At 36.7% G+C, this 12975-nt stretch overlaps 1 protein-coding gene across 1 annotated transcript in view; it reads left to right on the top strand.

The window, feature by feature from the left end:
• Positions 1–12975, top strand: part of Vrk2 (vaccinia related kinase 2) — a 115641-nt gene that overhangs the window by 30601 nt on the left and 72065 nt on the right. Inside the window, exons 2-4 of the mRNA XM_004636188.2 lie at positions 10359–10408; positions 11046–11115; positions 12854–12941. Coding sequence (XP_004636245.1) covers positions 10359–10408; positions 11046–11115; positions 12854–12941 — 208 coding nt within the window. The remainder of the gene's footprint in view (positions 1–10358; positions 10409–11045; positions 11116–12853; positions 12942–12975) is intronic.

The raw sequence follows: 12975 nt of genomic DNA, 5'->3' as shown, positions 1-12975 counted from the left end.
TGATCTGTAAATTCTTTCTTCATTTTTATTTTGGACAGTTTTTATTGTTATATTCAGTTATGTTTGTAAATAATTCATTTTCAATTTGCAATCTATTAAAAATTAAATAATAAAATAAAATGAAAAAAATGAGGTTGGGTAGGCATTTATCAATTTTATTTAATCTTTCAAAGAACCAACTGTTTGACCCATTAAATTTTCATATTGTTTTCCTCATCTCCATTGAATTTATTTTTGCTCAGATCTTTATAATTTTCTGCCTGCTTTGGGCTTTGGACTGGACTTGCTCTTCTTTTTCTAGGAGCATAAGAGTGCTTATTTGGGCTTGTTCTGTTTTCCTGATGTGAGAATTTATCACTATACATTTCCCTCTTAAGACAGCTTTGATTGCTCCCACAGATTCTGTATTTTTTTAGATCGTAGATATTATTTAATTTCATCCATGACCCATTGATTATTCAGGAGGGTATGATTTCCATATGTTTCCATATGTTTATATAGTTTTTGCTGTTTCTTTTGTCAGTAATTTCAGTTTCATTGCACTGTGGGTAGATAATATACATGGAGTCATTTTGATTCCTTTGCATTTACTTAAGCATGTTCTATATGCTAGAACATGATCTATTTTAGAGAATGTTCCATGTGCAGCTGAGAAGAATATGTATTGTGACACTGTTGGGTGGAACACTCAGTATAGGTCTACTAAATCCCTTTCTTCACAGGTTCAGTTTAGTTCTGTGATTTTTTTGCTCCTTTTGCATGGTTGATCTTTCTCTTTGTGTCAATGGGATGTTAAGGTCTCCTAACACAATTATGTTATTGCTCATTAGATTTCCATGTTTGTTAAAATTTATTTTATATAGTTGGGTGCTCCTATATTGGGTGCATATATATATATATATATGTTTATACTTGTTATCTCTTTCCCTAACAAGTATGTAGTGACTTTCTTTGTTTATTTTAATTACACTTGGTTTGAAGGTGACATTGTCAGCAACCAGAATAGCTAACCCTGCTTTTTTCTTGGTACCTGACACATAGAGTATTGTGTTCCGTCCTTGACATTTAGTCTATTAATTTCTTTTTGAGTTTAATGTGTATTTTGTATGCAGCATATGTTGGATTTAATTTCTTTGTCCCATCTGCCAGTCTGCTTCATTTGATTAGTAAAATCAAGTCATTTATGTTGATAGTGATAACTCATATGTATTGGCTTATCTTTTTTATGTTGTTTTCCTACTGTAGGATTCCTACTTTTCCCCCTTACTCTATTACTTGTTCTATGGTTGTTCTTTTCTGATGTTGTTAAAATTGTGATTATCTTTGTCTCTTTCTAAAATGTCGGTACTCTTTTGTAAGGTTGGTTAGGTTGTCATGAATTTCTTCAGTTCTTTGTCATAGATATATTTTTATCTCTTCCATTAAATTTGATAGATAGTTTTACAGGACACATCAATTTGGGTTGGAAGTTGTTTTCTTTCAGGACCTCAAATATCTCACTCCAAGCTCTTCTTGATTTGATGGTCTGTGTTGAGAAATCTGTTGTGATTTGATGGCCTTTCTGTTATGATTGATCTGTTTCTTCTAACCGCTTTTAATATTCTTTAATTTCCCCCAGTTTCTGGGATCTTGATTTTTATGTGTCTGGGTGTAGATTTATTTTATTATGACTAAATGGACTTCTGTATGCCGCATGTCAGATTCTTTTCCCATGCTTGGGAAATTTTTTGCTACTATTTCTGCAAGTAGTCTTTTTATGCCATTTGTGTTGATTACTGCTGTTTTGTTGATGCCTGTTAGCCTTATATTGCTTTTCTTTGTATCATCTTTTAACTGCTGAATTCTTATTTTCTGGCTCCTTGTTATTTTTGAGGGATCTCTGCTTTCACTTTTACTAGCTGCGCTGCTGTCATCAAGGTCTGAAAGTCTATCTTCATTTAAGTGGTTTTGCCAGCTTTCAGTGGAATTCTTAATGTCCTAGATATCTATTTGAATCTGTTTCATGTATTTTAATTCCTCCCTATGTTGTTTATTCAGTGTTTCCATTATTTTTCTATTCTTTATTTTTTTCTTTGTCTTCTTTAGATATGCTGAGCAATTCTTTCATTTCTTTTTTGACCTGAGAGATTATTTCTGACATGATTTCTTCTATAACCTGATGGAGTTCTTTGTTTACTTCAGTTTTCTATCATTTGAGAAAATTCAGATTTGTGACTTCCAAGTTCTTCTATGTCCTTGTCTCTTGGACTTGTTGTGGGTGGGATGGAGGCCTGAAATTGCCTTTTTCTCCTTCTTTTTGGCATTTTTGAAGCTCCCAGTGGTTACCTGGACTCAGCCCTGTTGGATCAGGGATGGGGGTGCAGGTCACCAAGGTTCCCGTGACAGTGGAGGTGCTGGATAGGGCTCAGCAGCACTCCCAAACCTTGTGGAGTGGGCCAGCCAGAACTGCGCAAAGCTTCTGCACACGTGGTAGGCATAGGCCAAACTGACCAGGTCCCTGTAGCTGCTCGGTGTCTGCCTACATTCTGAGACAGTGCGATAGGGACCTGTGTGTGCGCGCCAGTGGTGCGCAACAGCCAGAGTTACCTGCTTTCACCTTTTAGAGTGCTGAGATTATACATGTGTATCACCATACCCAACTTCTATTATGATTTCTTCTATTATGCTTTCAGTGAATGGTAGGCACCAAGCGTTGTGGTCAAAGAACATGGTCTTAATTTTTTTTTTTTTTTTTTTTTCCTGGAACCGGGGATTGAACTCAGGCCTTTGCGCTTGCCAGGGAAGCACTTACTCCACTGAGCCATCTCCCCGGCCCATGGTCTTAATATTTAAGTCTATATGTGTTGAGACCTGCTTTCTGATTAAAAATATGGTGTTAAACAGAAAAACTATCAGTTGCATTGTTTCAATCTATGTTTATGTTTGCCTATACATTATGAAATGACAGTATTTTTCTGTTTAGCTCTACTAGTTTTTAGCTAGTTTTTTTTAGCTCTGCTAGAAATATTAAATATTCTTTTTTATATTGTAGTGCTTTTTTTTGGTGGAACCGGGGATTGAACTCAGGTCCTTGCACTTGCCAGGGAGGCACTTATTCTCCTGAGCCATCTCCCCGGCCCCTCTTTTTTATATTATACATACATAAAATTCTAATTAAATTGGCATACTCAAGACCAAAAATATAGACATTGCTTTTTTCTTTAAACACTCCCTTTAATCGTCTAAAGAACACAAGTTAAAATGGGATGTCGTGCTTGGATTCTTATTCCCTCAGTATTTAAAAATTCACGTAACCACTTACATAACTCTAAATATGAAGTAAACCTTCGGTAGGTTTTTTTTTTTTTTAATGAGCAGAATATATTTATTGAGGGAAAGAAAGTTCCTGTCCAAGAGAGGGACAGGAGGGGGGCCCGAGCAGGTTGTTTCCCTTTAGTAGGTTTTGAGAAGACATTCTCCTTCTTTGTGAAAAGTCGAACATTCAAGTCCAACCATATACTTAGAAGGGGAAAGCAGTGATCGTATTTACTGAACTCTCTTAATTATCACAAATTTTAAAAAGATGGTTATCTATAAGCCAATTTTACTTAAATTGGGACTGTTCAAAAAAATTCATTAATGCTCATGATCTGAATTCTAGTTTATGAGATCCATTAAATTATGGTACACATACAAAAGCCATGCAACAATTTCTGTTCTGTAATAAATATGGCAGTGACTGTTGCTCACTAGTAGCCCTTTCGAGGTGAGCTACTAAGTCTACTCTTATCCCTCTTCTTGATGCCAGCAAAGATGATTTTTGTTCCAGGGGTGTACTTCTTGGGATTCTCCAAATACTCGATCAATATATGTTGTCCCCAGGTGATGCCTTTGCTCTTGCTGGAATCTGTGTGAAAGAATCCAGCAGCCTGACCTGTCCGAAGAGACCATGGAGATTTGGCCCGGTCTTTGCTTGCCTCTCTTCTCAACAGTGTGGCACTGGGCACACTTCTGTACAAACATCTTCTTGCCTTTCTCAACAACACCATTTTTAAAACTGCTACCACTTTAGCACCAGGTGGTCACCCCTCTTTCTTCATTACCACAAGGAAGGTTCCAGTTCAGAAGCCAGCATCCCATTCTCTCTGCTAGTTTTTGATTTATGTATTTTGAAAAAGCATTATTAGGTATTTGTTTTCAAGTGTCTAATACTTGTTCTTATCTTCTGTTACATCATTGGTTTGGAATAATTTGTTATGTAATCATTTTCTCCTGAGATGTGCTTGCTTTTTAAAATATAAGATATCGTGTTCTTTCCGTTAGTTTTGGCATTTACTGATTTTCTTTATATCTCTTTATTTTATTCCCCTGCATCACCAAATTTTAAGTGTATGTTGTTTTTTTTAAAGAGTCTGACAGTTTCTTTAGCTGCTGAACTTAGTCTGTTTAAATTTGTTTTGATTCAAATTTTACCAAAGCTACGACATCATGGGTTATAGGATGCATCATTATTTTATGTATATGGGGTAAATATATAGATAGATATAGATATAGATGTAGATTTAGATAGAGATATTGAGCACCTATTAGATGTTTGAAAGTTACTTCTTTTGAGTAATTATCTTTTTTATTTTTTAAAGGTTTTTTTTTTTTTTTTTTTTTTTTTTTTTTTTTTTTTTTTTTTTGGTGCAGTCTCACTACACAGCCCAAACTCGTCGTGATCCTCCTGATTTCTGCCTCCCTAGTGCTGGGATTAAAGGCATGCGCCAACATGCCTGGACTCCATTGCCAGCAGGGCACGCCCAGGGGTGGGCCCAGGGGGGCATGCGGTGCCAGGGGCTTGAACCCTGGCCTCGTGCTCAGTGCGCTGAGCTGTATCTCTAGCCCTTGAGTAGTGTCCGTAATATGACCCTTTTCACTTATAATGTGTGCTGCTGCTCATTAAAGTAGACAGAGTACCCCTAAAAGCGCATAGAATGTAAGCCAGTTACTATAGTTAGGTCTTGGTGAATTTTTAAACTAATATTACCTTCAGGCTATATTGCTCTTTTTGAGCGTGCTTTTTTCCTACCTGCTTAGTCATAAGTTAGTTTCTTGTCTTGCCTTTTCTTTTCTCTTCTTTTCTTTGCTATAATGTCTTGCTACATAGCTCAGACTCATATTGACCCTACTACCTCAGCCTTTCTGGTGCTGGGATTACAGGACTGGCCCACCATCCTGGTTTCAGTGGCCAGCATGGCCAGGGGCTGGCACAGCATGAGTACTGGGGATGGAACCTGGGTCTGCGCTTGCCAGGCAGGTGCTTAGACAGCTGAGCCCATGGTTTTTTCTTCTTTTTTTAATGTATCCAGTACAGGGTCTACAAGTCTACAGGGTCTCACTACATAGTGATTCTCCTATTTCCAGGCTCCCAAGTGCTGGGATTACAGGTGCACACCACCAGGTCTCTGTCTCAACTGCTGTCACAGTTGCATGGCATGCCGAGGACTGATGCCTGGCCGCTGCCTCTGCCTAAGCAGGCACTTTTGTCTGCTGAGCTATCTGGCCAGCCCTCCAAGTTTTCTTTTCGTTCCCTTTTGGTTTTGTCTGTTTGAGGCAGAGTTTTGCTATGTAGTGCAGACTGGCCTTAAACTCACTATGTAGCTTAAGCTGACCTCAAACTCATGAAAATCCTCCTGCCTCAGCTTCCTCAGTGTTGGGATTGCAATTCTGTGGCGCCATGCCCAGCTGTACACACATGATAATTTTCTTAATGTTAATTTGTTACAAGTGACAATGTGTTCAGATATCAGCAATGAAGGTAACTTAGTTGAAGAGAACACTTAGAATTGAGTTTGTCTTTGCATAAGCTTTGACAATTATAACTGCTATCAGAGTTGCAAGATGTGATCAGTTTCAAATGTCTTCAGATGTGAGTATTAAAATATGGAGAAATGTGGCTAAAGGAGCTTGCAGGTGTTGTGATTTATTATCACATGTTGGGTTTTCGGTGTACTCTAAATACTTTTTTTTAAACCTTTGCTTTCCTGCCTTCTTCTAAATTAAATTGTGCCTTTTTCACTTTTTTCTCTCTTGATTTTGAAATTATGAACTTTATTTGTGTTCACGATTTTCTCTCAAAATTGTAAACTTAAAGTCATGATCTTTGTATCTTTTAATGTTTTCTCTTACTATTTTAGTATGTTAAATGGAATGAAGTATAAAGCTAAAAAAGATCTTTACTTTTCCAAATAATACAGCACAAATCTATAGCACAAAGGTGTAGCACATTAATCATCTAAATACTATTGTACATTATTTTTGTTAGTGTTTTTAGTCTAAGTTGCAGTTTTACATTTATTTCTGAGAAGGTGATGAATATCTTATTTTTCCAGTATGCTATCAAAACATAGATCTTGATTATTTTTTGTCATCATTAAATTTCACTAGCTAGAATGTGGCATGGCTTATAATAGAAATAAAAATTTATTTCATTGATTATTGTAATGTAGAGAGACATCTGCAATAACTGAAATAATCTGTTGGTTCATACAAAGCATCCATCTCTCAGAGCTTTCTAGTCAGCTGATTTTAGATTTAAGTTTCCATTGTAGCTTGACTTAGAACTTTATAGAGACTGTTGTGTAGCTGTCAATGACAAGTCTGAGAGTGTTTCAATTACATGAGCATGATTATGTTTGTATCAAAGAATGTGATAATATTCAAATTATAAAGTAGTAGTAATGTACTGATTGAAATCAGAAAGGAGTAGAAGCTTGGACTGCTTGATATCTTTTTGTTAGAATAGTAACATAATAAGTTCTTCATAGAGTTGAAATTTTTTTCTTCTGCACTTTTCAGCTTATTACATTCTGTTAGGTTTAAAGATTTATTTGCCACTATGGTCCTTTGTTTTTAGATAAGAGGCAATCAATTTCTACTGTTTACGTCGGGAGCAAAGCCATTTTTCTAGGGTAGGTCCTTTTCTATGGCAGCAACTATTACTGACTAGTAGCCTTTTTGAAGTAAGCTACTAACTCTACCCTTTGTCACTTTTTCTTGATGCCAGCAAGGATCATTTTTGTTCTAGGGATGAACCCCTTGGGATTCTCCAACTACTCATTGGTTCAACATTGGGGCAGGCCTCTTTCTCCCTAGTTTTGGCCTATACTAGTAAAAATGTATGTTGGAGTGAGAAGATAAGTCTTACTACCTTTCCTCCACTCCAAAACCATGTCCCTTCCCTGGATATGCTTTCTTCCATTTTCTTCTCTGAATCTGGGTTCTCTCATCCTCTAGAAGTTTCTTTGGAGCTACCGTGTTGCTGAAAATACAATTTTACATGAATGAAGATGAAAAGAGAATTTTAATACACATAAGTAGTTTCTTTGTTAATGTAATAAAGTCAAGAGTTCACAATTTAGCATCAACTGGTTTCATCAGCTTTCAGTTGCTGTGACAAAATACCAGTATGTAAAAATTAAAAGAAAGGAAGTTGTTTAGCTCACAGTTTCAGAATTTTCAGTCATGTGACCCTGCTACTTTGGATCTGTGGATGCACACAGTCACAGTGGCTGAAGCACACGCAGAGAAGGCTGCTCCTTTCATGGTGCCATAGAGCAAAGAGTAAGAAGGAAGGATGGTCTGATTCCCTGTATCCCTTTCAGGAGCACATCACCAGTGACCTCACTTTCTTCCACCTAGTCTTACCTCTTGAAGTTTCTCCTGGTTCTTAATAACATCATAAGTTGGAAACCAAACATTTTAATACCAGTGTCTTAGTTGTTCTCTTCATTGCTGAGACACAGTGCCACAATTTAAAGGAAGATTTATTTTAGGTCAGTTTATGGAAGTTTCAGTCCAGAGTTGGCTGGTTCCAAAGCAGGGTGGCACAGAAGAAGGGCATGACAAAGGAGGCTTGCTTATGGCATGGCACAAAGCAGAAGGTGAAGGGATGAATGGGGAAGGGAGAAACCCCGACAGACCACGCTCCCAGCGCCCTGCCTCCTCCAAGCAGGCTTTTCCTAGTGTGCTCCCATGCTCCAGTCCCCTCCCCAAAGCCCTCTCTCTGAGTGCATGAGGCTTTGGGAGACACCTAGAGAGGAACCATAACAACCAGTCTTGAGGGCAGCACTGAAGACCAAAATGATAACGCATAACATTCCTGAGACCAGATACTTTAAAGAATTGGCAAGAAAATTGAGCACATACTGGGGGTTCAGTTGAAATGTACAGTTTATGTACTTCTGTAAGTCTGTGGTGAAGTTTAGGCTAAGATGTGAACTAATAGATAAATAAAAATAGTTAATAGATTTAAAAGAAGTTAGATGAAAATATTAAGGAGTACACAGTATTTTAATGAATACACTAAAAGTGAAGGATTTAATTTTATTCTTAGTATGAGTAGCAATTTTCATTTGTATTCAGGAATTGTTCCACGTTTTTTCCTTTCCCTTTCCTTAAAATTTATCCTAATATCTGTCACAGTGCCTGGCATATTCTAGCTCCTTAATTAAAGTGGTCAGTTATATATGTGATAGAATAAGTGGATAATAGGTGAATAAAAAAATGAATGATGAAATTGTAGAGACAATAGAAATAGATATACACATAAATTTATTAAGATTTTGAAATGGGATATGTGATCCTTCTAGACAATGTAAAGCAGTCGCCCCCAACCCTTTTGGCATCAAGACTGGTTTTATCAAAGACAGTTTTTCCTTTGATTGGGTTAGGGGTTGGTTTGGGCATGAGTGAAGCATATTGTATACTTGATTATTACTGCATTGCATTTTATAATGAAGTAATTGTGGAGCCCTAATGTAGAGCCCTTCTTATTTCCTGTAACCAGGTAGTCACATCTGGGGGTGATGGAACACAGTGACACTCAATGTGCACCATAATGTTGTTTTGGTTGCCATCACCACAGAAAACCCTACTTTACAATGATAGGATGTTGGAAATGAAGGCAGATTGTTCAGTGCTTCTGTGGAAATCTCAGGATACTCTTATCTTGATTTCGATCCAGAAGTAGGAAGATTTGAACTTGTTTGCCATCTTAAGCAGTTGATCCTCTCATAGCACAAAGTTGATTCTCCTGCTCAGTTCCTTCCCACACAGCAGGTTTTTTGTGGTTGGTACGAAAAGCTGAAATGCTTTTCAAATACGAGATACGTGATCATGCACCACCTGGGATAAGGAAAGCCCTGGGTCATACTCCCGTGATCTTTGTTAATGTTTGAAACATGTCAAAAATCCTAGGGCGCACTTGTTACCCCATAATTCTAGTGTGGCATTGAATCATCTACTGAACTGAACACAGCTGCTGTTCTCCTTTGATGTGACAGATAGAGTTGTCACAATAACAAGCAAGTTCTGTAATCTGTCCTGTGACACTAAACTTTGCTGTCAATGGTGGATGATTTTCTAAAAGAAATATCTGGAGCAGTTCCCATTACTTAAAAGCTGGCTGGTGAGCACATACATGATCCCTCACATGCGTGGTTCACATACCTAGATCACATACCTAGATCCCTCACATGCACAGTTCACAGCAGTAGGGCTCCTGCTTCCATAAGGATCCAGTGCCTGTGCTGACCTGACAGGTGCTGGAGCTCAGGCTAGGATGCAGGAGGGCTCCGGCTCCACGCACAGATGGAGCTCTGCTCATGCGCCGCAGCTCACTTGCGGCCGTGTGCCCAGCTTCTGTCCAGCCGTGGACCAGTTGGGGGCTGCTGATATACAAGGAAGGGTAGGCGCATTCTAAAATTAAAAAGCTGGATTTTTAAAAAGTTGAATTAAATGATCAGAAATATAACTGAAGAGAATAAAATGAGAACAACTTGAACTTAGGAGACCCATTATGTAGTGTAGGAACAATTGGTAGGTTCATAAGTTGATTCTGAAAGACATTACTTTCATTTTAGTCCAGTTTATTCTAGCATTTTGTTGAATATAAATTATTTTACATTTTCTACTTAAAATTAATTTTCTGAATCATCATAGATTCTCATTTAGTGACATCAAATCCATGGATTTTACTATATATCGCCTATTTAGTTTAATGTCATATGTCCAGGAAATATTTTCCTCTACATTTTTGATCTGTATGATTAATACAACCTGTTGGTTTCCATTTTTGAGTTTTTGAGTATGGATTATGGTCAAGAGTATGGGCTTGATATCAGATTGATTTGGGTGTCAATCCCTAGTCTGCTCTTTCTTGATAAATTGCTCAACTTCTCAAACTTTATTAGGTTTTGAAAAAAATGCAGATGATACTAGTGTAAGAGTTTGCTGGGAGAATATAATACACTAAGGTGTGAATGCTTGGTGCTGTCTCAGATGGGTAATCGCTACTTGGGAGCAACTACTATACTTCTTTTGTGCTCTTTCTGCAGCTTTCCCCACAAATAAACGAGACAGTGATGCAAGACATGTAATAAAAGTGGTAAGTGTTGCTTCTGAGTTTGTATTTTACATCTATTTGACTTTTTCTTTTATTTCTTTGTATTTTGTAAAAAATTTTACCTCTGTTTTTTATTATTTGTACTTATTAATGAACCTACTGGTTGTAATATATTTCTACCTTATTAGAATGTTAAGACTGAAGAATTATTGTTGTTTTGTATCACTGGGTATCATCCCAGTACCCTATTTTTCCTTCTCCACATGGTAAGGTCATAAGACTGTACTTCTATTTGTGTGTCCCATGTGTCTTTACAAAGGATAAAATAAGACGCTCAGTAAGTACATGTCCATCCTGGTGTACATGTTGGTGTAGAGTGAGTGCTTATCTATGTGTGCTCATATATAGAATTCTTGGTGCTTTTAGCATTGCTTCCCATAAGTCTACTTGCATGTGTAAGACTGTATTGGGCTAAGAGTACAATATGTTGTTTCGCATTGAGATTTTCAAGCTTATTTAGTGTTTTCTGAGATTTTTAGTGGAAATATGGTGCCTATGTTTTGTAAAATGATTCAGGTACTATTTTGTATATGTGTACTTATTTTCACAGTTCAAATACCAATTCAATCTTCAGGGTTATTTTTTACCTAGTAAAATTAATTATTCTTTTCTTTCATAGGAATATCAAGAAAACGGTCCATTATTTTCGGAACTAAAATTTTATCAGAGAGCTGCAAAAAAAGACAGTAGTAAGTAAAATTAACAAAGCAAGCTACTTCTATATATGTGCTTTCTAAAGTAAGTGTTAATATTTTGGTCTTTTTCTGGCCTTCTGGAAAATTCTTTTCCATAAGAAATTTTATTGTAAAGTGATACAGTTAACTGTTACAACATATAAAAGCAAGACAGATGGTATGCTGATCTTGATATGGCATACATAATTGGTTATATATTTTAAGTCAAAGTTGTTTCTGTTCCTTTACATACAATTCTGAGTTGTTGATCTAAGCTACAAAGAGTTCTCTAAGATAGTAAGATAAAAATGTTTCGTGTGTTTTTGAGACAGGGTCTCACTATGTAGTTCAGATTGGCCTTAAACTCATTATAGCCCAGGCTGGCCTTGAATTCATAGTCATCCTCCTGCCTTAGTCTACTGAGTGATGGGATTAGACACATACACTACCACATGCAGTGAAATTATTATTTTTTACATAGAGCCATTTGGGTAGGGGGATAAGAAAAATACATTAAAATAGGAAGATGTATATACAAAAAGAATAATGAAATGGATTAGAATAAGGTATATGGATATGATTAAGTATATAAGATATTTAGTAAATATTAGAAGCCTGAATGTTGGGAACCTAATCAGAACTGGAGATCATGTGTAAAATCTGGTAAAGAAAGTGAAATGGATATGAGCAGATATGACGAATAAAGTTCTGTATCACCCAGGTGGGCTAATTAAAAAGGAAACTGATAGGAGTAATGACTAGTATAATCATGCATAGGCGAACACATGATGATTCTGGTCTAAACAATTACCTTTCTTTTTCTTAATAAAGCTTCCTAAGCATTAAACCTACGGTCTTTGCTAACTCCTTAAACTAAGAGTGACACACAGAAGCTATTGACCTTGATTGCATATTAGTAAAGCTATCTTAAACATGAAACATATATGCTAGAAAAATGAAAAAAGTGATTAAGCTGTCTGAATAAGGGGATTTATATAACAATTTCAGAGTGAAATGATTTTTCTGCCCACTTTTTATCTTTTGGACTAATCACCTTTAGATTTTTAAGAACAGGTAATAAGAGAAGAAAAGTCTTTGTATGGATCTCTGGTTAACATATGTTACAGTCAGAAATTTAGCTAGCATGGAAGGAAATTATTTTCTCCATGTATAGAAACATTTAGGGCTGGCCAAATAGCTCAGCAGATTAAAGTGCTTGCAAGTAGGTGCAGGGGCCGGGGGTTTGATCCCCGGGCCTGCCATGCTGGCCCTGTCCCCGGGGCGTGCTGAGATGGTGATTGAGACGGGGTATGGTGGTGCACACCTGTAATCCCAGCTCTTGGGAGGCTGTAAACAGGCGGATCACTATGAGTCTGATCTAGCAGTGTGACCTGAACTCCCGTAAACCCTTCCCTAAAAAATAAAAAAAAATAAAAATTTAAAAGAAACATTTGTGAGCACAATACCAGTGTATTTTATAAACCTGTGACTTATTTTTGTTTTAATTGGTTTAATTTAAAAAGTCATATTGTGTGTATGTGTCTGTCTTTGTGTGTGTGTGTGTGCATGAATTATAGTGATAACAAATAGAGTTTGGCCATTAAATAGGCATACTTATTTTTAAGATTCTCATTTTGTTAGAATGTTCTAATTGCTATTTTGCTTAGCCAAATAAGTCTTACCATCTATTCAAAGGTAAAAATATTCCTTCCTAAATAATGTGAATAACTTTTCTTTCAAATTTGTTTTGTAGTCAAAAAGTGGATAGAACTCAAACAACTTGATTACTTAGGAATTCCTCTGTTTTATGGATCTGGCATAACTGAATTCAGGGGACGAAGGTAAAAATGAATTATCATTAGATGTTATAATCAA

Source organism: Octodon degus, unplaced genomic scaffold (genome assembly GCF_000260255.1).
Source record: "Octodon degus isolate 3935 unplaced genomic scaffold, OctDeg1.0 scaffold00078, whole genome shotgun sequence".
NCBI lineage: Eukaryota > Metazoa > Chordata > Mammalia > Rodentia > Octodontidae > Octodon > Octodon degus.
Note: the sequence above shows the minus strand (reverse complement) of the source record. Positions and strands in the feature narration are given on the sequence as shown.